Below are 25534 nucleotides of genomic sequence, written 5' to 3'. Positions count from 1 at the left end.
TGTACTCAACAATTAAAAATCGTAAAACTCTTGCTTAGTAGAATGGTTCACAAAAACTATCATTTTTACGAGTGTTTATATATTTATATTATATTTCTCATCTATATAATTAAATTGTACCTATTATCATAGGTACATAATAATAAAGTATATTGGAATTTCTTGTCGTTCAAATATATTTTAAATAGTTATATTTTCTATTTTGACTATTTATTATCCATGTTAAATTATCGATTGAAAAATATTAGCATGTGTTAGATTTTTTAAACTGAAAAGATCTGTAAAACTGAAAAGATCTTTTGAAGATCTGTGTGACTGTGTTGGAAACATAGTAACTATTTTTAGTGGTTTTTTATATATAATATGAAGTTTCGAAAGCCATTAAATAAAATATTATTGAATTTGAATGAAATAATAAAACTATTTTTGTATGTATACATTTTAGTATGTTAAGTGTCTTTATTCGAGGCATTCGAAATGTTTTATTTTATTTTTTTAAAACTGTAAAATCATTAGAATTAGGCGTGGGAATAATATGTAAATTTTTTTTTGATTTTTATAAAAAATAAGTGATCTATTGCATTTTTTTCTCTCCACTGGAGCACCATGTTCGTTAAAAAAGAACCCTGAAAAAGCAAATCGCGCGGTGTGTGCTTTGCGCAATAAATCCATATAGTAAATAAATAATGAAAAGACAAATAAATAAATAATGATAAAAATTATCGGCCGCCCGCTGGTGATGGCTTATTTACATCCCAAACAAATCGTAACCCATCGGCGCCCCACCTTAAAACGACAACTAACGAGCCTAGTTTATTACCTCTAAGTCTTCGGTCTGTATGCGTACCCTTTTCATCCTGCTCTCCATCTACCTCTCACTCACTCTCTTCTACACATTTGTTCGTCCTTTTTATCCCGACAGTCTTTCAGTGGTTTTGCTTTAATTAACCGGACGAAAATTATTTATTATTGTGTACACAGCGGTCTTTGCCTGGATGGTATGAATGTTTTATTATTTATGAATTATCAGTTGTACGTATATATTATATGTACATATATAAATATACACACATAAAAAAATAAATAAGAAAAAACCATAATTCCGTATGTAATAAAAACCGGATTCATAAACTTTGCCCATGACGTACGATTTTATTAAGCTTACCATAGTAACTACCTATATATTCATATGTTTACAAAAATTATATATGCGTTTGAGTTTCTGAGGGAAACTTTAACGTGTGTAAATTGGAAGGGGCGGAGAGAGGACGTTGGCGATGAAATTACTTTTCTCACCGCGCGACCAGCAATCCGTTTGTAAAGTGACATAAATAGATCACATGTCAGATTTTTATAATAAAAAATAAAATAAATAAAACTATTAAGAGAGACTAATCCGCCGCTACAATCACCAGGCGACGCACGCGCGACGACATGCTCGGCTTTCACATGTTTCATCCTGTGCCGCATTTTCGCAGGCATATACTCACTATATATTACGCATATACATTGTATCATTGGCTGCACATGTGGGTGTTGGAGAATTGATGTTGGTAGGTGGTAGTGAAGAGGGGTTATCGCTAGGGGAGGGTGCCAGCGTCGAAAAACCGTTCGTGGCACGCGATCCCACCGCGGCCGTTTATGTAATTCAGTTACCATGGGCACCTGGCGTCAAAACAAATCATCCCCTATCCACCGCAACCACCCCTTCGGTCACAAATAAACGATTTGTGTCTCCCTTGTTCCACTCTCTCTCTCACCGCTACCGATCACTTCTCCGGATCGTTGCCGCCACTAGGTAGTACATACCTGCCTGCCTACCTTTATATATAATACGTGCATATATTATATATACTACTCGTATATATATTTATACGTATTACGTTTACACATATATCGGTACGCGTGCTCGAAAAATAATATTTCGGCGAAATATCACGTAAACTGGATTTCGTCCCCCCTGCAGCCATTGCCGCCGCCGGATATGAAGTCCCAGATACATCAAGGGTGAAGACGTATTATGTTGTAAAAAATTATCGTGGTCATTTTGAACATGACGTTATCCAGCTGCGATCACGGCGTGTTTATTGTAATAAAAATAATATCATATATCTTTTTATGACTTTCGAGATGTTTTATTCCCTCCGCGGTGTATTACCCCGCAACACCACACGCGTCCTATTCTTTCTACAATATCGACGTGTGGGAACTGCGTTGTGAATTATGTAGTATATAATGATATTTTGTATATGTTTATATATATTATATTATATGTGTAAATAATATATTTAGCCCACACGAACACATTATTTAAATGCCAAATGAGAGTAAAATTGTACCTACGTCTGTGGAATTTGCACCGATCACCACGCACCATTTTTTTCACATTATTATTATTATTGTTGTTGGTATTAGATGTTTTAAAAGTTACACTTATGTTTTAAAGAAAAAAATTGACAGACATTAAACCTATCACCAATTCTACCTGTTCAAACATACTATAGTTGATTATGATTATAAATTCAGTGATTTAAAAAATCGTTTTAATATATATGTCATATGTGTGTATATTCAATAAAATATTTCTAATAAAATAAAAGAGATACCTTACAAGGATACCGTTTACAATTTGAACTAACAAGTAAATTTGCCTAATTATTGTTTTCAATGCACGAGAAAGTTAGACTAGTATAGACTTTTTAGACGTCGAATTTAGTTTTATTTTATTACAATAAGTAATATTTTTACATTTTTCGAGAAACGTAAAGATTTGCGACTTAAAGAAATATATTTTATTGAATGTACCTACACAAGTAGATGAATTATTGATTTAAAAAATAATTATTAATTGCATGATAAATAATTTTATGTAATTTAAATAGAAATCTTATATTTACGTAATTTAAAAAGTAATTAGTTTAAATTATACATTTAAATACCCAATAGATTCTAAATTATATATTACCTTTGTTTTAACTATGTTTAGGTAATTTTATAAAATTATTTGTTATTATAAATTACCGGCCAATTCAAACATTCAGTATATTAGTATAGAATATATTTAGGATAATGGTTCTATTAATTAATGAAAACATTAATAAACACCACGGTGTCCTTTGTCCATGAATGCACTAAACATATCCATTTATTTTCTATAATTTATGTATTTTTTCATTTAAATTTATAAATATAGTATTTTAAGTGAATAAAAATAAGTTGGTAAATAATTTGATTAATTAATATTATTAATAATAATAATAATAATTCAACCAACATTTTTTTTTAATTTGCTAAGTTAATACAAACGTATACCCATAGTGTTAAAATAAATAAAAAAGTATATAGATAATATAAATATATTTTTTAGAGTATTAACTCTCATAATCCATAAACTCATATGCAAATTAAGCATTAAGCATATTTATAATTAATATATATTTAAAAATGGTAAAATATTGTTTTAATTGTACTTAGAGAAATAAAAATAATAATCACAATACAATAATACACTAACTATTTCGTAAGATTAATATAATATATGAAATATATCAATTTCTTATGCCTAATTAGTAAAAATATTAAAAACAAATGATTGGCATAACTTATTTTGTAATTTTATTATTTTGTTGAAAATTAATTGAATTTTTACTTTTTGCGTAAAAACTACCGAAATATAAAATTAGGCAGACAATATTTGGATACTTATTACAAAATGAAACTGACAATTGTTGGTGTCTTTAAAATTTAAAGTTCAGCGTAGAATATGTAATGTTAACACAATAATTATGCAAACTCATACGAGCATGTAAATTATTGTCAGTTATATCTAAAATATTACTATTGTATTATAATTAAAAAATGAAATATAGAAACGATATTATTATTGAATTATGAGTTGTTTATTTAAATAAAACGAATTGACAAGAAACAAATTAATGTAATAATTTGATTTTTGTTGAAAAAATAATAAGTTTCTATATAATATGTGGTATGTACGGATATTATAAATATACATAAAAATATTACTCGAGAACATCACTAGATAAACATGTACAAATACCGAACGAAATCAATGACTTACGAGACCACATAGAGTTTTAGACAACCATAAAATACAATGTAAAGTAGCTGTTGTGGTAGAATATAACCGTATGTATATTTGATCAGTTGCTAGTGTTTCATTCTCGTTACAGCAGAATGCAAGACGTGATACATTACGTGATAATAGTAAGTGTATACGTGTGTGTAATTTATAGTCTCGTATGCATTACGGGTTTTTTAGTAAACTGTAGTTACAGACTTACAGTAGTTACTCTGCAGTACTACATTGAACTGTTAGTATAATTGATGTTATTGACTATTTGTTTTGTATAAAATACATTCATCACAATGTTAAAAAACATCGGTATCGCGAATACGTCCGATTTAGGAATGGAAACCAAAACATTCCCATGTTTTTATACGGTTTCTTTTAAGTTATTTTTTTGTCATGTATAACATGACCGCAAAATAATTTGGTTAGTTCGAAACACAGCTAATACTATAACTTCTACATATTCATATATATATATATATATATACATTAATACGTACGAAAACCTTTAAGTTATATTGTTGACAACTAATTTGCGAAATCAATACAGAAAATTGATACTTCAAAATATTCGAATTATAATTAAATCTTTGTAGTTTCTACCTTCAGTTATATTATAATAAGATGTTTATATGTATCTGTAGCATAATATAGTGTATACGAGTAAGTAACCCAAATGCATATACGCGCAGTATACATTATTGGACTCATAATATTATGATGCCATAATACTATGTACAGTAAATTGCAGTCGCAGTTATTGTTATAATATGTAGTGTTCGACTTATATAATAGATCCTCTAACAAAAAAAACAATTACAATTTAAAGTAATTAATTTCCAACCAGCTAGGGAAAGAAGGCGTATACCATGATGGGGGGGGGGCGATGACATCATCGTGGGGAAGGTAAAAGTGGGTGTGGGAGGGGGTGCCTGCCACCAAAACATCTGGTCGTTTGATTTATATCTGTCATTAGGACATTATACCTATACGGCTTAGGTGTAATTACCAGCGGCCCGCTATCATGTCCCAAACGGTCACACGTCAGCTGCTGCTGCTGTTACTACAGCAGCAGGGCCAGTCTATATCGCTGTCGTCTCTCTCTTTCCTTTTTTTTCTGCTGTCCGTTCAACTGTATAATAATAATTAATACGTATATATATATATATATACAGTATATACGCCTAAGGTATTATTATTATTTTACGAGTATACATAATATACGCGCGTATAATATGTATATACAATAAAACACAGGCCGCACACCGACCGGTTTCCTGTGGGCATAACTCACAGTAGCGTTTCTGCACCTAGTCGACAACGCTGTAATGTAAATGAATCTCGACCATTCGGACCAGGTATTACTTTATTTTGGCGTACCCGAGGAGGTCTCTTTCGTATGGTATAACGAAAAAAACCTTTCAAAATACATAATTGTAGTTATTATATTATTATTCATTGTTTTTAATCTCGTATACATGTTACGCGATAGTCATAAAACATTTTGTCCCAGGTGAATAAAAACCATAAACTAACTTGCTCTATCATAATTTTTTTATAATAGCACTCAAAGTTTATACAAAGTTGGTACAAAATTATTATTATTATTATTATTATTTTATGAATATTCTTATATTTTAATTAGCATTATTCCCCAGAATAAACCACCCTTTCGATAGTCACGGTTCAAAAACTTTTACAAGGGCACCCTCGCACATGCCTTAAAAATTACACACCGTATTATAATAATTGACAGGGTCAGCTTGCGAGAATAATTACCAGCCACTGTCAGTACCGACCATATAACTAATTTACTTATATATATGTGTGCCGAAAATATTTTGTTAAAATTATACGTATTTAGAATGGGTTTTGATTTGTACAAACTTCATATTATATTTAAAAAATTAAAGTTAACATAATAATAGGTACTCAGCATTGTATAATTTTATAAAGCCAAAATATTACTAATACAGTTTTTTATTACATAAGTACGAATACAAAAAAAAAAAAAAATGAAAATTGTTTTTCATTTGATGAAAAATAAACCCAGGTGTTAAATCCGGGTCGGTAAGCTATAATGCAATGTTATTTTGTTATTATCCTAAAAATGTGTTTTATGCCATGCTATGTTGACATGTGATGTGTAAATATAGATATTCAACATATCCAAAGCTTTACTATTGTACCGAAGGGCATACAGTAGTGCAGTAGCCAGTAAGTATTGTAGTAATATGTAATAGCCCATATATATTATATTATATACATATACTTTTGCATGAAGTGACATCGCAAGAGTATGGGTTTATTAAAATTTTCTGTAATCACGTTCTGGTAAATTTTTTTGTAAATTATTATAAATAATTATCAATATGTAAATAGTTATATATAATAGTTATATAACATAAGAAAACATTGTTTAAAAAAATCAACAGACTCCATGTAAAGTAGTATTTGATATAGCAGGACTTCTGTAAGTCACAGTTATCCATAGGATACATATTAAATATATAGTAGTACGAGTAAATCGTAAAGAAAACGTTACATAATTATAAATATTCTATATTACTTTTTTATAATTGAAGCAATTATTGCATAACATCTATATTAGTAATTATTAAAAAAATTTCTTAATGATTGTATCGGAATGTTTTTTAATATAACCAGGTATAAATGTATAATTATGTATGACAGTTCATTATCCGATAGATTTTGCAGAATGTGTTTACTTTGATAAGTAATAAGTAGAGTCCGGGTTTATATTCTGTTAAATATGATATTTATATGCAGCTAAAATTGATGAAATATTCCCAAAAATATTCTTAATATTCTCAAAATATTCCTAATATTCACAAAATATTTTGAAAAATATTGATAACTAACTAATGTTTACTAACTAATAAGTAAAAAAAAAAAATGCAATATAATTATTGATTATGGTTATGAATTTATAATTTATCATTATTTATATAATTATATCTTATGTTACATTATTGTTTTATATATGCTGAATATCCTTTAATATAATCCAATACTACGGAAATATACTAAAATATTCTGAAATATTCTCTGAAGTCAAAATATGTACTAATATGCAAAAACAACTTTTTTTGACAGATTCTACAGGTTATGAAATGCAAACATTTTTTACTCCCATCAAACAGCATACGCTTGTTAAAAATATATTTTTGCATAAAAATCCAGACTCTAGTAATAAGTATAACATAGGTTATATAATAGTTTATTAAACATTCAAATATTAATCTAATATCATTATATTTATATAGAATAGTATAAATGCATTTAATTATAATAAACGTTGTTATAATAATTAGAATACTGTCCTTCGGAAGACCTGTCTGGTTGTGACCTCTCTCCGAAGGCTGAATATATACCTACCGATGCGCAGACGCATCGTGTTATATGCATTAAATCTTTTTAGTGTTAGTTTCTCAAAAATTTAGTATTTAAATATTTTGACGATGATATCTATTCAAAATGCCACGGATTTATATAAAATATACATACGTATAAATATATGTATATTAGACATTATTGTTTTTGATTTTTGGTATATATTATATGATATATTACATTTACGTATGGACACTGACAAATTGTACTTCCCACGCATGTCCAACGTTGTACTAAATTTTGTGAAATTACAAAAAGTTTTGCATGCGTATACGGTATATTATATATCTTAATTCAAACACTTAAATTTAACAAATAATAACAATAATAATAATACAAACTAGTTTAATCGGTTTTAATATCGAAATATGCACATGCATAATATTTTAATAATGTGTATTTGTGTGTGTGTGTGTATATCGTATACAATTGAAACGGCTGCCGGCGTAGCCGTCTGTCGACTCCTGGAATATTGTTTTATTGTGGGACACGATACATTATTGGCTACGCACAGTCGGAACAAAATTATGTTAGCCACCGTTCGCCTACTCAACCTGTTGTAATGCTCCGTTTTTCATTAATAATTAGCGATATATGCTTGGCTGAAGGACCCCTTGTGGCGGCATATTCATTGATACACATTTAAGAATAATAATAAATGTACCTCTGTATATATGGCTAGCATTATAATGTTATATACGATGTACCATATACCTACTATTCATTTTTTTTCTTGGGTATCGTATCATTATTATTTCATGTACCCCACTTGTTTTAAACTTGAAGATTGCTGCACTATTCGCTCGACAGAATTCATTAAGATCGTGTATACAGTATTTACGAAACCGGACATTTTAAATCGAATATTTCATACACAGGAACGGTGTGTTTATGTTTTAAAAAAATATTGTACGAGCGCATTTAATTCGCCCGACGTATTTTTCAAGACACATTGTGTTGTGTTATGTTGGTTTACTGCGATTACAACTCATATTTTTAATATCCAACCGAGTGCGTATATCGACTGTATCGTTTATACTTTATGGCTTTTTGTTAATTGTAACTTTCTTCATTATATTACCCCCGTGGCGTTAATAATAATAATAATAGTAATAACCGTCGTATAAACAAAAGGGAACCGACTGAATTACGGCGTATTAGGTTATAATATTTTACCACAAATTATATCGTAATTGACACAACCGCATGTTCAATCTGTTCAAATGTTTTCCATTGTATTTATAGCCTTATATTCTTATAGGTATGTATAAAAACGTTTACAAAGTAAATGTGTAATGGGTACAAAATAATACAACTATAATATTTAAATTTAAATTAAAAAATATACTCTAATAAATAAATGGTATTGAAAATTAAAAATATAAATAAGTAATAAGTATATCATAAAACTAATTACAAGATTATTATTTTTTTTTTACAATATGTGAGTATTTAAATGAGCACTTTTCTAAGATAAATCTTGAATTTAGAGCAAACATATTATAAAAATATTTAGTAAATAGTTTAACGTAGAAAGTAAACCGTTTAACCGTATGTGAACCAATTTTATAATAAATTATTGAAGTCAGTTTTATTCAAAATTGAAAAATATGTTGCATTGTTTTTGGTTAAAATTATTCAAAAAACAGGAGAGGTGGTTAATTTTTTATAATTTATAATTATTAATATCATGATAGTAACCATATTATTATTTTTTTTTTTTTTAATTAACGGCATCGTTATTTTGCGTATATTTCAGAAAATTTTAAATAATAATATATTTAAACAAATATTAAATGTTTTTATAGATATTACAATTTAAGTTTACTCGTTCAATATTAGTATCCAATAACATTGCTCTCTTGTATACCCCATGTACATCATAGCTCAAGCTATTGCCCTAGAAAATTAAATTTAAATTTCGAATACATTTTCTTTAATCTCAGGTTTATTTAATTAATGTATACGTACTAAAATTTGTGAAAATTGAGCTTTTTTAAATGTTGTGTTTTATTGAAGATTATTTGGTAGATAACAAATATAGTTAGCTTATTAATTAGTGTGTACATAATCTATGTAAGTAACTATATATGCGAGACAGTTTTTGGCACAGTTTTGTATCAGTTACGAAATCGATTTAACTCGCAACGTTATGTCGTGACCATTGAAAACACAGCTAGAGATACACATGACATACTCATTATATACATAGGCAGGCACGTATATATTATATATATACAAAAGTCACTTAGTGTGGCCTACCCCAATATTTACCATCAAAGGATTACAAAACGAAACCTTGTAAATCCGATTGACAGAAGCCAAATGCATGTAGGCCGGCAGTGGCTGGTGTAGTATCTATATTCTAAAAATAGTATGTTCATAATAATACAGAGTTATTTAAAATGATTCATCCTATTTCAAATGTTCATATTATTTTAGTTTTTAGGTTTAGAGTGACATATTATGGTACATTAAAATCTTAAATTAAAAAATGATACTTCAAATTTATTTAATGGTACCTTAGAGTACCAATAAATTTAATGTTCTACGTAGTTTCCCTTGGTCACACGAACAAGGTTACAACATCTAGTCGGAACTCGACATAGAACTTTATTCCACGTATTCGTTGTAATTGACTCCGCTATTTTTTAATTCCTCTGTGGTTGATTCCAATAGTAGTACGTACACACCACAATCTTTAACATATTTCCAAAAAAAGTATAGTCGCATGACCTAAGGTTAGGTCGTTAGGTGATCCAGAATGCCAGGTGCAAAACATTGGATAATTCACTTTGAATAATCCTGTGTACATATTATAACTTCCTGGTTTTACGTCTATTCATTATTATTTTTTCACAGCGATCGCCCTCTTACTCTACTATAATAATAATATTATAGTAACAACAACAATAATACGCTAACCGATTGCGGAAGTTAATCGATCGCGCGCGAATTAAATATGGGTATATAATAATAATATGCGAAACGTCAAAACACATACAAAAACCCTCGATGCACAAAAGCGTCGACCAGTGTCCACTGCCACACACATATGTAGGTATTATATTATGTACTTTTACGGTGCGCGCGTGTTAATGTTCCGGTCAAACAGAACGGAATAATGGAAATGTCGTATGTACGTGTGCGCATAATGGGCCGGGCGGCGCGAGTGTGTCAGCTTTCCGTTGGAGGGTAGCCCACTGGTATATCGTATAGCTGCTCGGTGCTTAACGGTAAAATAATGACATGACAATAACTGCTACAGTGTCCGTCGCTGTTGTTGTCTCACCGGACCCCGCGGTCGCGGTCCATTACGTCCGTAGAGCGTTTTCGCATTGTGGTGAAATGTTCAGAGAGTGAGAGAGAGAGAGAGAGAGAGAGTGTGTGAGAGAGAAAGAGGGAGAATCGGGATCGTCTCGTCTCGATGAACTGCTCTATGCTGCTGCTGACCGGTTCCGGGACGGGTGAAAAAGACGGCGTTTCCCATCACGGCGTTTATATTTACCGCCGGATATTCGCATTGTCGTCGACCGTGCCTTCCCCGAAACATCCACCCTTCCACCCACACACTAACCAAAATTCGCTAGTTCCTCTCTCTCTTTGAACCACCACCACACTCGCCACCTACACGTCCCTACATACATATAAATACTGACGCTACATTTATATATTACTATAATAATAGTAGGTACCTAACAGAGGTGCTATGCGCATACACGACATTACGTTTCGTATGATATGTATAATAAAATTATTATGTAGGTATAGTTTTTGCGCAAACACCGTGTTATTGGTGTTCGTCCCGGTGGAAAATTATAGTAAATGTCAGTCAACGAACTCATAAGAAGGGCTTCGAACCATAAGTGTGATTTAATTTTGGTTTTTTAATATAAAACAGATTTTTATTTTTATTTCAATATAATATCCAAAAAAACCCTTTATTGGCCTAAATAATAAGTTAAGTATTAACACCACTGTAAAATATCGACGTTTAGCATATAATATACGCGTGTATACACACAAATAACTTCATATATAAATATAATATTACGGTTATAATTTCAACAGAATTGGTGTTATTGTATTGTTTTCTAACCAACCTTTTCGAAAAATATTTACGTTTTCGTGACTAATAGTAATTTGTAAACAAACGTCCATGTTTCAAATCGTTTTTATAGATGGTAAATAGGCTATGATTCACTACTTCCAGATTAAATAATAATCTTAGTCACCTCGTGAAAATCATCTTCAGCCATTTTTTTAAGATACTGGGCCATACACCTACCAGTTACTACATTTATCTATCTAGTGGTTCTAGATTGTGTATGGTTGTACATTAAAAATGCGAAACACGTATACTTTGTACGATCTAGTAAAAATGTGAATTTATGAATACAAACACTTTATATCACTAATATAAACATACATTAGTATAAACTATTAAGTATACACTCATTTTATATAAACACGTCTGAAGTTATCACAAATTATATTAAAAATGTTATAAAGTTTTAAACGATTTCAAATAAACTGAGATAAAAAATCATTAAAGATGGTTTTAACTATATTATATATATATTGACCGTACTATATTTATTTATCTTAGATTGTTTATGTTAAAACATTTTTTTTTTGAACATTGTACTTTATGACAATATACAAATGTTGATTTTATATTTTTTATATTATTTGTCATTAATCACGACTTTATATTATATAAATAATAAATATTACCTATATATTAATATAATTGTAGATAGCAAATAACGTTTAAATTTTATTGAACTTTATAACATTTTTAATATAATTTGTCATGTATTTTTATAGTATATATTATATATTTTAAAGGTATACTATGTATTAAGTTTATAATATATGCATATAATAGAATGACGTGTCCGCGTTCTGCAATGCACATTTTCCCCAGATTGTACAATGTGTCAATGTACACCTACACATTTCGAATTTTAAATAATAGATCTGCAAAGTAAAATTTTACTTAACTATAGTCAATTATTCATCATAAGAACCTATTTAATAATATAATATGTATATTTCAATATTACATGAATAATTTATACAAGAATGTAGGTACTCCCAAACATTTTTTTGATATCTATTATACATTGAATGTAAATTGATACATGGAATATAATTTATTACTTATAGTTATTTCATATTTAATCATGTAATTGTATACTATATACTTTAATATTTATGTAAATTATAATTCAATCTTGTGTACTCAAATTGTGTTAATTACGATTAGTTATAATAAATTATTTCAACTTGAATTTAAAAAAACAAAAATAATTAATTATTTAACAAAGTACAATATCTAATTGTCATGATGTAAATATAGTTATTTATTAAATTTAAATGTAATATATTCAAATCATGAACTTTAAAGTTTACATATAGGTAGATACCTAGTAACATAATCTTAAAGAACATAATAAATGTATTTATTTTAAAACTTTTAACACTTTTTTCTTAATGTTTTTCTTTAAATGTACTTAGGAAAAAAAACTAAGTGTGTATTCCTACAATACATAATGTATGAATTATTTCTTTATTAGCAATAATTATATAAATATAGGGCATATGTTTACAATTGATGTACTTACTAGTTTTTTTTATAAAATACAATTTCACTCTCTATATTGTTCACCGGCAATGATATTATAAATTATATATACGAGTATAAAACCATAGTATTAATGTTTAACTTCTTGATTTTTGTTAAATTGAATTAAAAATATAAAATTAGCCAGATTGACCTAGGTACTAGTTTCATCGTGCATAACCGTAAAACAACCTATTTTTGTTATTCACTGATAAAATTTGTTTACGGACATAATACGCGTATGGAGCAGAAAAATTAATTGGCAAAGAATCGTAATTATATTGTACATAATAGTATATACCAAAGGAGTAAACCGGGGCGCAATGAAACGAGAACCCGTCGTGGTCGTTCCAATTGTTTCAAAAGACAACCAGTGACAAGGTAGTCTGGGTAACACTATCGGATCGAGTTACCTGTGACGGATTATCTCTTTGGTTTTGGCGAATATATATTTTTTCCATCTAAGCACCCTACCAAGACTGGTTTTTCTGCGACGCGGAACGGAAACCCAACACGACCGTAACCACTGGACCTCTATCGGACCGCGATTAACCATAAACCGGTAGTTTTGGAATATATAACATACATATACGTTTTTTTTTTTTGTTATACTGTACTTGAGTCAGGGACAAAAGGTTTTTGGTAAAATTAGAATTAAGACGATAAAATGAAAAAAAACACCACACGTCTAATACGATTAACTTCAGTTTTTGAACAATATATTAATATTTATGTATAACCGCGCTCGACTGTTGAAAATGTAACGTAACTCGCGTCTTATAATATATGTATACATAATAATTGTGTTACACGTATAATATGTAAATAGAAGCATAGGTATTTTGAAACTAATTTGAAAAGAAATAGTAGACGGATCGACAAATTTAACTCGACAAATCCTATAGATAGTTTAAAGTATAGGTGTTGAATATTTTTTTCTCGTCGTGCGATCCACTTACGGTACACAATAAACGCGTATTTAAGAGGCTAGTTAGATTGTTACAACCACGACGTTAAAGATAAACCACAGGGCCTGTTTTATTCATCACATATTATACATACGTGCATACAAGATACGAATGACCGGTTTTTGTATTCATCATGATCCATTTTATACATGCAAACCCGGGTTAAAAGGTTAAGTATAGGTTTTTAGGACTCGAGATAAGTCAGGACTCGTAGTACAGTAGTTTGGGGGAATCTCAGAGTTATTCCGACAATTCCGCCGTAAAAGTCAATACCTACTTATATATTTAAGTACTTAATTATCATTTTAGTATATAATTGAGTTGTTGGAATAAACTCTTTTTTGGTATTTAAAGGGGGCTTATGCAATATTTTCTCAATCTTCATTTGCACTCATACAAATTGCAAGTATTCGGGTGTTTATCTAAAACAAATTTATAGTTGTATACTCATATAATAAACAGTAGGCATACCCACTTAGAATAAACGTATGTGACGCGTACGCTTAACTGTTGTAAATGGGCATTCCGATATTAAGAATAACTTCAACTTTTCGCTCATAATACGTCATTATACATGTCATAACGCATTCATTACGCATACAATATATAATAAAATATTGACTAACTTATTGTACACACATATAGATATGTGTATATAATATTAAAACTGAAAACTTGCGTACCGGTGTCGTCAGCCTGTATAATATATGTTCTAGGCGCCTATACATTTTATATATACTGTGTAATCGTTCGTGGAAAATCAATCGCGGGGCGTCCGTCCCGTGCGAAGGGAGTCTGACCTCAAAAGCGGCGGGAGCGGCACGACCAGGAACCGTGTATACGTATAAACGTATATTTTAACACACGCACAATAATATACTCTCACTTATACCTATGTATATACACACACACACTTAGGTACACAATGCTCCCTATGATCAATACGACTTTCTAGCGCTCCACCCCCCTGAACACCCCCTTCGTTGTTGCCGCATATATAACGAAAGTTGTGCGTTTACACACACATATATATATATACTATGTAAGTATATAAATTGTAATACGGGCGAGACCGCGAACGGCACGCGATCCCTTTATATGCCGCACGGCGACGCCCCATTGGTGCGGTGCGGTGCGCCGCGCGCGCGCTCTCCGACGGTTCACCAAACACCCCTTGCTGTACTGCACCGTTTTCTCCGTAATATATAATGTCACGACGACCCCGACGCCGGCGGCAGCACCGGAAAATCGTCAAAAGGCCCCAGTCCCGGCGAGGGTAGTACATTATAATAATAATAACAACAACATCGGTGTATGCGTTATATACTTACTGTATGTATATATATATCTAAGCGTGGCGTATATTGTAATAATAATATTATATACTCGTATATTATTATATTATGTGTGTACCGTAAGGGTTTATTTATATACGTACGAACATATTATGCGGGTTTATGGAAATTAAACTTACGACGGCGCCCCGTTTTCGTACGTTTCCCTTCGCCCTCGGTCTCACCGACGTCGCTACTTTTTACCACTACTCGGTCTCGCTTTTATACATTTTATATAGCTACCTACACGTTTACATTCTCCTCCAGCCTTTTGCGCCGCCGAGACCCACCGCCACCGATTTCGTAATCTGGATAATGGATGGGACGCCACTGCCACCGCCGACGTCGCCGGTACTGAACCTATAACTCAACCGACGACGACGCTTTTTACCTGCCCAACGAAACCCCTTCCCGTGTTATTACGCGTATTATTAGGTATTCTATTATTATGCAATGTATAAATAATATAAAAAATATATATACAGAACCTACACAAAGTTCGTAGTTAAAGAATAAAACGTATTATGAGCGACAAATCAAGTGCAAGTAAATTTTATTATTTTCAGGATATAGAGTTAAAGAAAACGTGTACACGAGATTTTTTTATATAAAATGAGCGCAAAGGTATTTGTGTTGTTTTTATTGTAATCCATTATTCCACGTAGACGACGCACGACGTGATGATTTCGGGGGGTAAGAGGGGACGTAACTTTGTATCTGCAGTCTGCAAGCTAAATTCACACTCAACTTTCACATATATTATGATATATATGTGATACAATTACTATTGACTATTGTATAATATTCTTTCCGCGTGTAATAAGAGGTTTTCGTGACTAGATGATTTCAATGACCAATAATAATTTTTCACGGTCGTCACGAAAATCTTAAGTATTTCATAAATTGAGCCATTTTAGTGTTTCACAAATAGCTAGTACGATATAAAACAGTATAAATGATTAAGATATGATTGTTTTATTAGTGTCAACTAAAACCTAATCAATTTTTTATATTTCTGAGGTGTTGGGTATTAAGTCTTACTATAAATAATAATTAGTATTTAGACTGTATACTAATAGCACATGGTAATTTATCAAATAGGCTCTATTCCATATTAAAATGCACGGGTTATAAAATAATCATTAAGTACATATTTATATTACACTGTTTATACAAATATAAGTATGTAATGAACGATGATCAGATCAGGTAAAGGATTTGTATTAGATATATTTTTAAATTAATTGTTAACTGTTTCTGTATTCCGTATGATATAGAAATAACTTTAAAAATTAATTTAAATTCAAGTATTAAAATGTTTGGTTTATTTGCTAAACATATTTAAAAAGAATATAATATATGTAATAATTAAAAAATAGTAAATAAATAAACAAATTATAAAGGTAATAAATAGATTTTAATTAGAAATAATGCTTTATACAACTATACCAGAGGATCTTAAACATTTATAAATGTACGATTCAAGTGTATTACTGTATTAGAAATCAGTCATTTACTACTCACGACTGGAAATAAAATTATTTAAAATGTCAATATATTTATAATAATAATAATTTAAGTACATTTAACATTTACAATATTTTTTATCTTTTTACACAAAATATAAAATAATATTAGATTTATTACAAACATTATTAAAATTGTTTATTTATTAATTTCCCGTACTACCATCAGTACCATCACACGGTCTTACACGTATCACCAGTGGTACGCATACCCTAGTTTAAGAACCACTGCTTAAAGTATTAAAAATGTGTAAAAAAAAAACATAAGATGTAATTTAACTATTTATTTTTAAGGAAATAAAACTTTAACCAACATCTAGAAATCAATTATGATTTATACATGAAGATTTTATAATAATTCACCAGATACTGTATGCGTCATCGTTGATGTCTAGATGTTTTCATATAATATGTGTCTGGTCAATGGTCATTTTATATGTTATTTATGGTAATGACCTTTCATCGCAACCGGTTTTTTTTTTAGAATAGTTCAATAAAAATGTATTCATATTTTTTACTACGGAAATAGTCTTTATTCATAATTATAAGTCTTATTTGTTATTCAATAAAACATTTATTTTAATCGTGTTATACATGTACAATAGTTAATCAATTTCACTATTTGACCACTTTATCATACATAAATATATAGACACTTATAATATGATACAGTTTAGTATTATATAAACGGTTTTTCAAACATCATTGACGGTCAGGATTAATGTATAAAAACGACCCAAGACAGTTGTTGCGCCATTTTTTTATTGCTCATATATAAAAATGTACGTGAACGATAATAATTAGTATATTCCATTGCTCTCCCTTGTTTACGGCACTAAATTTCTATTGACTTATATTATGAACTACTAGACTCTACGTTTGTATCTCTTTGATGTCCGCCGTCGGTTAATCGTTTTCAATTTATATGAAACCTATTTAAGTCATAATACTCATCAAAGGATGCATAATGTTACATTGTGTTATTAATTATTTAAAAATTAATTGTGATAATATACTATATGTCTATATAAAAACAAAATGGTACATATTATTCGATAAAAAAATAATTCTGCATAAATTAGGTATGTAAATTTCTTGATTATTATTGATTAAACAGTTGTTATATATTTTTGTTTAATTACATTTTTTTTCTACATTATTGTTATAAAGAGACACTAACTATCCGTGTAAAAATATTTGAACTACTAAAATAAAATGTATTATTTCAAATTAATATTTAATTTACATTTTAATGATATAAAGTAGGTATTTTTAAATTGAGTAAGAGATATTAAAATAATTATTATTGTAGTAAATAATATTGTAATTATTTTAATTTATTTAATTAACTATAAAACATGTTTGTATATAGGTCACTTTAATAGTTAGAGTAGATATTATGTTTCTTTAAATAATATTTATTATGATTTACGTTAATAAATACTTCATAAAAATAATTGTTAATGTATTTCATAAATATTTTGCAAAGAAAATAATTCATTATTATTAATAATAATTAATAAATACAAAGATATGTAAAGATTGAAAATTTAAATTCAAATTTTTGCGATACCAAATTTCAAACTTATTAAAAAAAATTAAAAGAATTAGGAATACAATTCTGCAGTGATAAAATGCATTCTTCTCGTACCATTCTTATTTCTCCCTATTAAGTGTAGGTTATTAACATAATAATATCGACCACCTTCAATGACTTATAATAGTTTTCGACTAACTCGGAACAGGCAATTAAAACAGAAACGTGTTTTAAATATAATTTATTTTCCTCGCGAATACAATGCAATTTAATCCTAAAATAAAAAAAATAAATATACTAGCTCCTTTATTTGTATTTTTAAGAATGTTTATCAAGATAACACTGCACATTATTCAATGAATATAAAATTATAAAGCACATTTTCTGTTATGCAGACTGTGGATGTCATTCATTAGAGTATCATCTACTATAGTGTATTTTCGTATGATGTTATTACATTACGCGTGAAAATATCTGATTAAACAATAATGAAAAAATAATAATAATAAATTTGTAAGAAGTAAAAATTATTTATTATTTTCTTTGTATCACAATTGAATATGGTATATGAAAATTCATTGGCATTTTAATTTATAGCTAACTGAGTAAATTTTGTTATTATCTGTAAGATCGTATTGTATAAGATTAATTGTTTTACGTAAAACTTGTCAATTCCATTCAATTCTCTTTGTCTTTTAAACTTTGTGCACGTATACACAGTAGGTTTATTATGCATATATACGTATATAATAATAATATATTATGCTATCGAGGTCTACTGAATTTTATCGTCTCGCATTGATCCCCTGGACGCGCATTGGGAACAACATATTTTTAACCAATAAACGAATAATAATTATTTAAACGCTATCCGGTAACCGGTAATGTCATTGTGTGTGTTGTATTTTTTTCACACTATATAGGTTCGTAAACAACAGTTCCAGAGCATTATCGGTTCAGACTATCGATTTGCAAAGACGTTTTTCTCTCTCTCTCTCCTATTTTATATATTGGCTCTCAACGTTTCAAGTGTAAGACACATATACGTACATAATACTACCTATATATTTATATATTATATTATACACACATATACACATTGAAATGAAACGGCGTGTGTGCTTTCTATCCTTCGTCCTCTCCCCTCACCACAACCGTCAGTGCACCCTTCCCCGTTGCTGAGATGAACTCAGCAGATACAGTAATTACCGGACAACACCTTTGCAGCAAGTGTTTGCCGTAATTGATTTAAGGCGTGTTTATCACACGCTGGCTATACGGCAAAAACTGGCTTCGTGGCTTCGGGGGTATCGGTATCCGACATCTGGGGCTGTTCTCGGTTCGTTTAAAAAAAAAAACAAATAATAATAATAATACAAACAAAACGAATGCAAGGCGGAAGAAAGAGAGAGAGAGAAATTGAGGATTAGATAGAGAAGTGTATACACTCACACGCATATATTATGTATATATATATATATATACATATTACGTATGTATGAGAATAAATAAGTAAAAAACAATATCTTCAATCGGCGCGCACACGGTAGCGAACAGGGTCCCCTCTCAACGGTAATAAATTGTCCGGTATATTTATAGTTGTTTAACGTTCGCCCCGTTATCGGATTTAATTTTGCATCTGCAATTCGCGCCCCGTTTTCACTCGTACACACACACACATACATTCTCATGTACATATATATATACGGTTCTGTAATCTAAATCTTCCCACGCATAATAAAACATCGCGACACGCTTTTCCACCATCCCCCTACCCACCTCGTGTTTCATTACAGATAGGTACAACGACGTGTGTCGTGTGTATATATATATATATATATATATATTGTATCATATATTGTGCGTATTATAAGTTACGCCTGCGTGTTATGGGGCTGCTGCTGCTGCTGTTTCCACTGCGACTTGATATTATGTTCTCTCTATAGTCTAAATGAGCGCGTATATATTAGTATATATTATAAAAGACGAATGCACGATGAACACGATTAACAAATGAACAATTTTTGTTGTTTTACGAGTTGCGTGATACACATGCGAATGAAAAAAGTATTCCAAATAACATAGGTAAAATATGAACTGCCATAGCCTATAAATAGAAATGTGAAACTTGTAGGTAATAATAACTGAGTAAGAATGTAGGTAAATTTGATAATTAACTAGTAATGGCCAATGATGGGTAACATAAAAAAAAAATTAAATATTTTATATTGGTGGTATATGAATTCTTAAGATAGGCATTATAATATATTGTTATAATCAATCTATTCTATCTTTATTGGTATAGGACCTATATTCTATAAAATTAACCATTAATAATATAAATATCATTTTAACACTAAAAATTTAAAATATAATGTACTTGTTTATTATTTGCTATAGTTTATATATAAATCCTAATCACATAATAAATATGTTTTAATAATTTACTATCATATTTTATTATTATGATTATGATATGAATTACCCATAAATGTAATATGTATTTATATAACTATGTAAATTTAGGGAGTTATACATTGAAATTTAGAAACATATTTTGCATTAAAGTTTAAGGCTTTATAAGTATTAAAACACACGCATATATTTGATTTTTGTTGTACTTTATTTAACTCGTAAATATAATTTAATTCTTAAATTATAACTATTTTATGATTCGCTTGTTGTAACAATTTATTGGTAATACTTACATATTATACTTAATTAGATCTTAAAGTAGTATAATTAAAATTAATTATTTATTTACTCTATTTATTTTGATATATTCAAAAATGTTAGTTAACATTTTATATAAAAGTAACAAATATTAAATTATTTTTGTAGGTACCTAGCAGAAAATCGAACTGTTTTCAAATTATTTTTTTTTTACGAAGAATTAATTCTAATTTGCTTAATACGTATAATATGAATAATAATATGAATATTCATGAACTGTAACGACCTTTTTCATATTTAGAAATTATATATTCTATATCTATAATTACATAATATCAAAACCACGAGTCTAACATGCGTCTCAGTATCTACTCCATCAAACCATTATAAGGGTGTTATATATAGGTAATATTTATTCGGCTCTAGGTTTTGTTATGCTTACTTTGTACGCGGCTATTTCATTTTGATTAAAACTATATATGTTCATGTATATTTACATATTTAACAGGTAACCGCATAATGTTGAAAAAAACATTGCCCCGGTACTTCATAATATGAATACGTATAATTAACACCTATATACTCATATTATGTGCCATGACTATTTAGTTAATAACAATAATTAATCATATATTATGTACATATATAATTTAATATTTAAGAATATGTAAGCTCACCACCCCGTACACATCTAAAATCAGTTGGTATACTTATAATACTTGTACATGATGATGTAGATGTAAACACAAAATAGGAAATATTCAAATATATATATACAGGTAGTATATAATATAGTTTACTCGATTGTTTAATTACTCGGTATAAACGTGAGAATAATAATTAAAATTTCGACTGAAAATAATCATTTGAGCAAACATATCACAACACACGGGTTTACGTAAAAATATTATAATCTCATAGAATAATATTAATCGTAATCGTATGTGAAATTAAAGACAACTGACCCTACAAATACTATCCGGTACCTATCTACTCAAAGAATATTTTAATGAATTAGCGTACCTATTATAATTTATATTTAATATTTAATTATGACCGCGATACGCGTAGAGTAATATTATCATCCTATTGTCTATCTATACGATTGAATACTCGGACTAAATACCATCATATGATCTGATCAAACGCGTTTACACTATTTTAAGGAGGGGAATAATTCAACTCGAGATGTTTACAAACAATTTTTGTTGAATGTCCTTGTACAATTAATGTTATAACTTTATAACTGTTTTACTCATATAAACTCCTGCCATATTAGTTTTTTCTATAAACTTGCCTGTGTCTAATTTTAAAATATTATTAAAATTATATTTTTTAGGTTTAATTAGAAAGTCCTAAATTTAAATGCATCAGTGTAATAATATATTAATATACAATAATAGTTCAAAATATGAAATATTTATGTTATTATTATAAGCACGAATTATCAAATGAATAATAATAAACACATATTTAATAAGATTTGTTTGATATGTGCTATTGCCTGTTTAATAACATTCCATGAAAGTTGAAGCGGAAAAATTCTTAATATAAAATCCAGCTCCACATCAATAACATACATCCCATATCCACTTATTAGTTATTATTAGTATAAGGCTGGGATTTAGATGTAAATATAATTTTTTTCTGATGTTTTAAAAGGTATCTCTATAAGTAGAAAAAATCGAATATTTTTATGATATTATTATCAAAATAACTTATTAGAGCCATTTTTAAATTAGTAGAACATTATTCAAAATTTATTTTTGAAACAATCGTAATTTGTAGTATGAGATTTATTATAATAATTATAAAAACCAACAAACTGATAGGGATAATCAGATAATGCTAAAGGTTTATAATAGGTACCTATGTAATACTCTTCTCATACCTATATTTGTATACAAATATGAAATAATTAAAGAGATAATAATAATAATAATAATTCAATTAGTGTCTTCTAGAAAAATGTCACTATCGTTTATACATTTTTAACTTGCATATTTTAAGAATTTTTAATTTTTTCGAAAATTTTTTGCTATTTTTTTACATAATATAACTTGTATTATATATGAATGTACCATATGTGACATGTATAATCGTGAATCGATCGTATATCATTACAGATATAGGTAGGTTTGATGTAATGTTATATAATAATATATCATTACGGTGGGTTTGCGTTCGGTGAAATATTATATTATGTTAATATGTTCTACACGTATATGTATCATCGAACAGGGCGCAGTATTCGATTTTGTTGTGGTCGATTTTCTATATATTTTTTTTTTTATCAATTTTTCCCCACTCACGGCAACAAATTGCTCGTTGTTGACACGAAACCGCACGAGATTATAATATTATACTCGCATCGTCCCGCAACATTTCTATGACGACTTTTTCACGCAAAAAATTCGAACATCACACTAATACATCTCGATCCTATAATAAATTAAGTATTGTATATATAACACTGTAAACAAATAGACGGATTCTGCCGTTGACCATGGTCAAGGTCGCGTGTCCTAACTATTTTTAAAATGCCAATGTCGCGTGTAAAGTGTTTCGGTCACGTCACGCGCGTCTGCGGCATCCGTCAGACACGCAGCCGAACAGCCGCCGATGCCGCCGCCACCTGCACCGGCTCCATTGCGGTGCACAGCTGTACTCTTACTATATTACTCTCTCTGTCTATAATATATATACATAATATACATATGACGTACAGCATAATATATAGACACGATAGCGACTGGCCATGTGCGATTTTGAAGCGTATAAATAACAGTACTTTTTGTTATGATATTGTGTTATACGTGTAATAATATATATATAAATACATAAATGATTATACCTATCACTATTAACTGACCTATGTGGATATCCTATATACGTTAAATGCGTGTCAATTACCTTGAAAATAGCTCTTGGTACGCAGGTAGCTGACAGACAACCGGAGTATGGACAGCCGGTCCAACTTGGATAGGATATTGTGTTCGAACGGCAACAGGTTGGCCAGCGTGTCCAGCTCGGCGTTCAAGCGTTCGCGATGGCGCTTGCTTGGGTTACTCTTTCCCACGCCCCCGTCTTTGGGCGTCGTCTTCACACTAGAAATAAAAATTGGTTTAAACTCGTCGGCTTTAGACATTTTAGATAGGTTAACATATATAATATATTACTTTAATATAATTAATATAATTATATATCCAAACATTCTGATGATGATAATATAATATAATAGGTATGCGTTTATATACGTGACTTTCGCGTTGTACTTTGTCTAGGAGCAGTAGAAGCTAATAAATTCTCCAAAAAATATATAATATGTTACTATAGGTATATCTATGCAATATAATATGATATATATTGACTTTTGAGTTCATAATAATTTAAAGTAGGCATCTACATATTTTTTGTACGTCTTGTTTATCATTTCATATTTTATTTCATTTATAAATATATTGCGTATTATAATAAGCTAAAATATTTTAAAAACGTTCTTATATATTAAAAATGAGTTCACCATCTAACCTAGTTAAAACTGCTAATAGATAAACAAACACTTATTTATTAACTTAAAATTGTCTAATTGCCATCATTATAATTTACAAGTATGGTTGCAATGTGGTATTTTTTTACATATTCAACAGCTACAACTTGTAGCTGTTGAATATGTAAAAAAATAGTAGTAAAATGGGAATACCTATAATATAGATATCATAAAATATAATAGAACTTGATTATTAAATATTTATTATGTTACTTATTGTATTATATACACATTCTAATTTGAATGGAATAAAATCATAGATCACATCTGATTTAACCATTTACAGTGAAATATAATACATCTCCACGTATAAAAATGTCTATCAAAATTAATTTGTAAAATAAAAATATTTCAAAATATATTTTGAAATGGCAAATGGATTTATAATGGATATTTTTTTAACTGTTGTAGAGAAGTACTTACATTTACTAAATTACAAGCTATAAAATTATGTAACTGATCTCAATTCTCCAACAACGCAATTAATGTAAGATGTTAGGTAATAATATTTAGCATATCACAACCAGAAAATGATCATAGGTAATAAGTAATATAAAAAACATAGCTATACATCCTATATAAAATATTATACTTGAACAAATAATTAATATTTTTATAAATTTAATTCAAAAACATCTTTTAACACTAATCTTACGTTTTAATAGAATATAAATGACAAATGTTAAGAAATTCTTTTTAACTAAAGATTTAGACATGTTATTTCATTATTTGATTTCAAATTATAATTCGACTTTCGCAAATTATATAGCGATAAAAAATAAAGCTTTAGTTATTTTTGATATGTAAAAC

General features: G+C 29.1%; 1 protein-coding gene across 8 annotated transcripts in view; it reads right to left on the bottom strand.

Moving 5' to 3' along the window:
* Positions 1-25534, bottom strand: part of LOC113553722 (aryl hydrocarbon receptor protein 1-like) — a 55593-nt gene that overhangs the window by 11687 nt on the left and 18372 nt on the right. For all 8 annotated transcript variants that reach the window (XM_026957206.1, XM_026957209.1, XM_026957210.1 and 5 more), the window contains exon 3: positions 24088-24281. In XM_026957206.1, the coding sequence (XP_026813007.1) occupies positions 24088-24281 (194 nt within the window). The remainder of the gene's footprint in view (positions 1-24087; positions 24282-25534) is intronic.

This window comes from Rhopalosiphum maidis, chromosome 1 (genome assembly GCF_003676215.2).
Source record: "Rhopalosiphum maidis isolate BTI-1 chromosome 1, ASM367621v3, whole genome shotgun sequence".
Classification (NCBI taxonomy): Eukaryota; Metazoa; Arthropoda; class Insecta; order Hemiptera; family Aphididae; genus Rhopalosiphum; species Rhopalosiphum maidis.
Note: the sequence above shows the minus strand (reverse complement) of the source record. Positions and strands in the feature narration are given on the sequence as shown.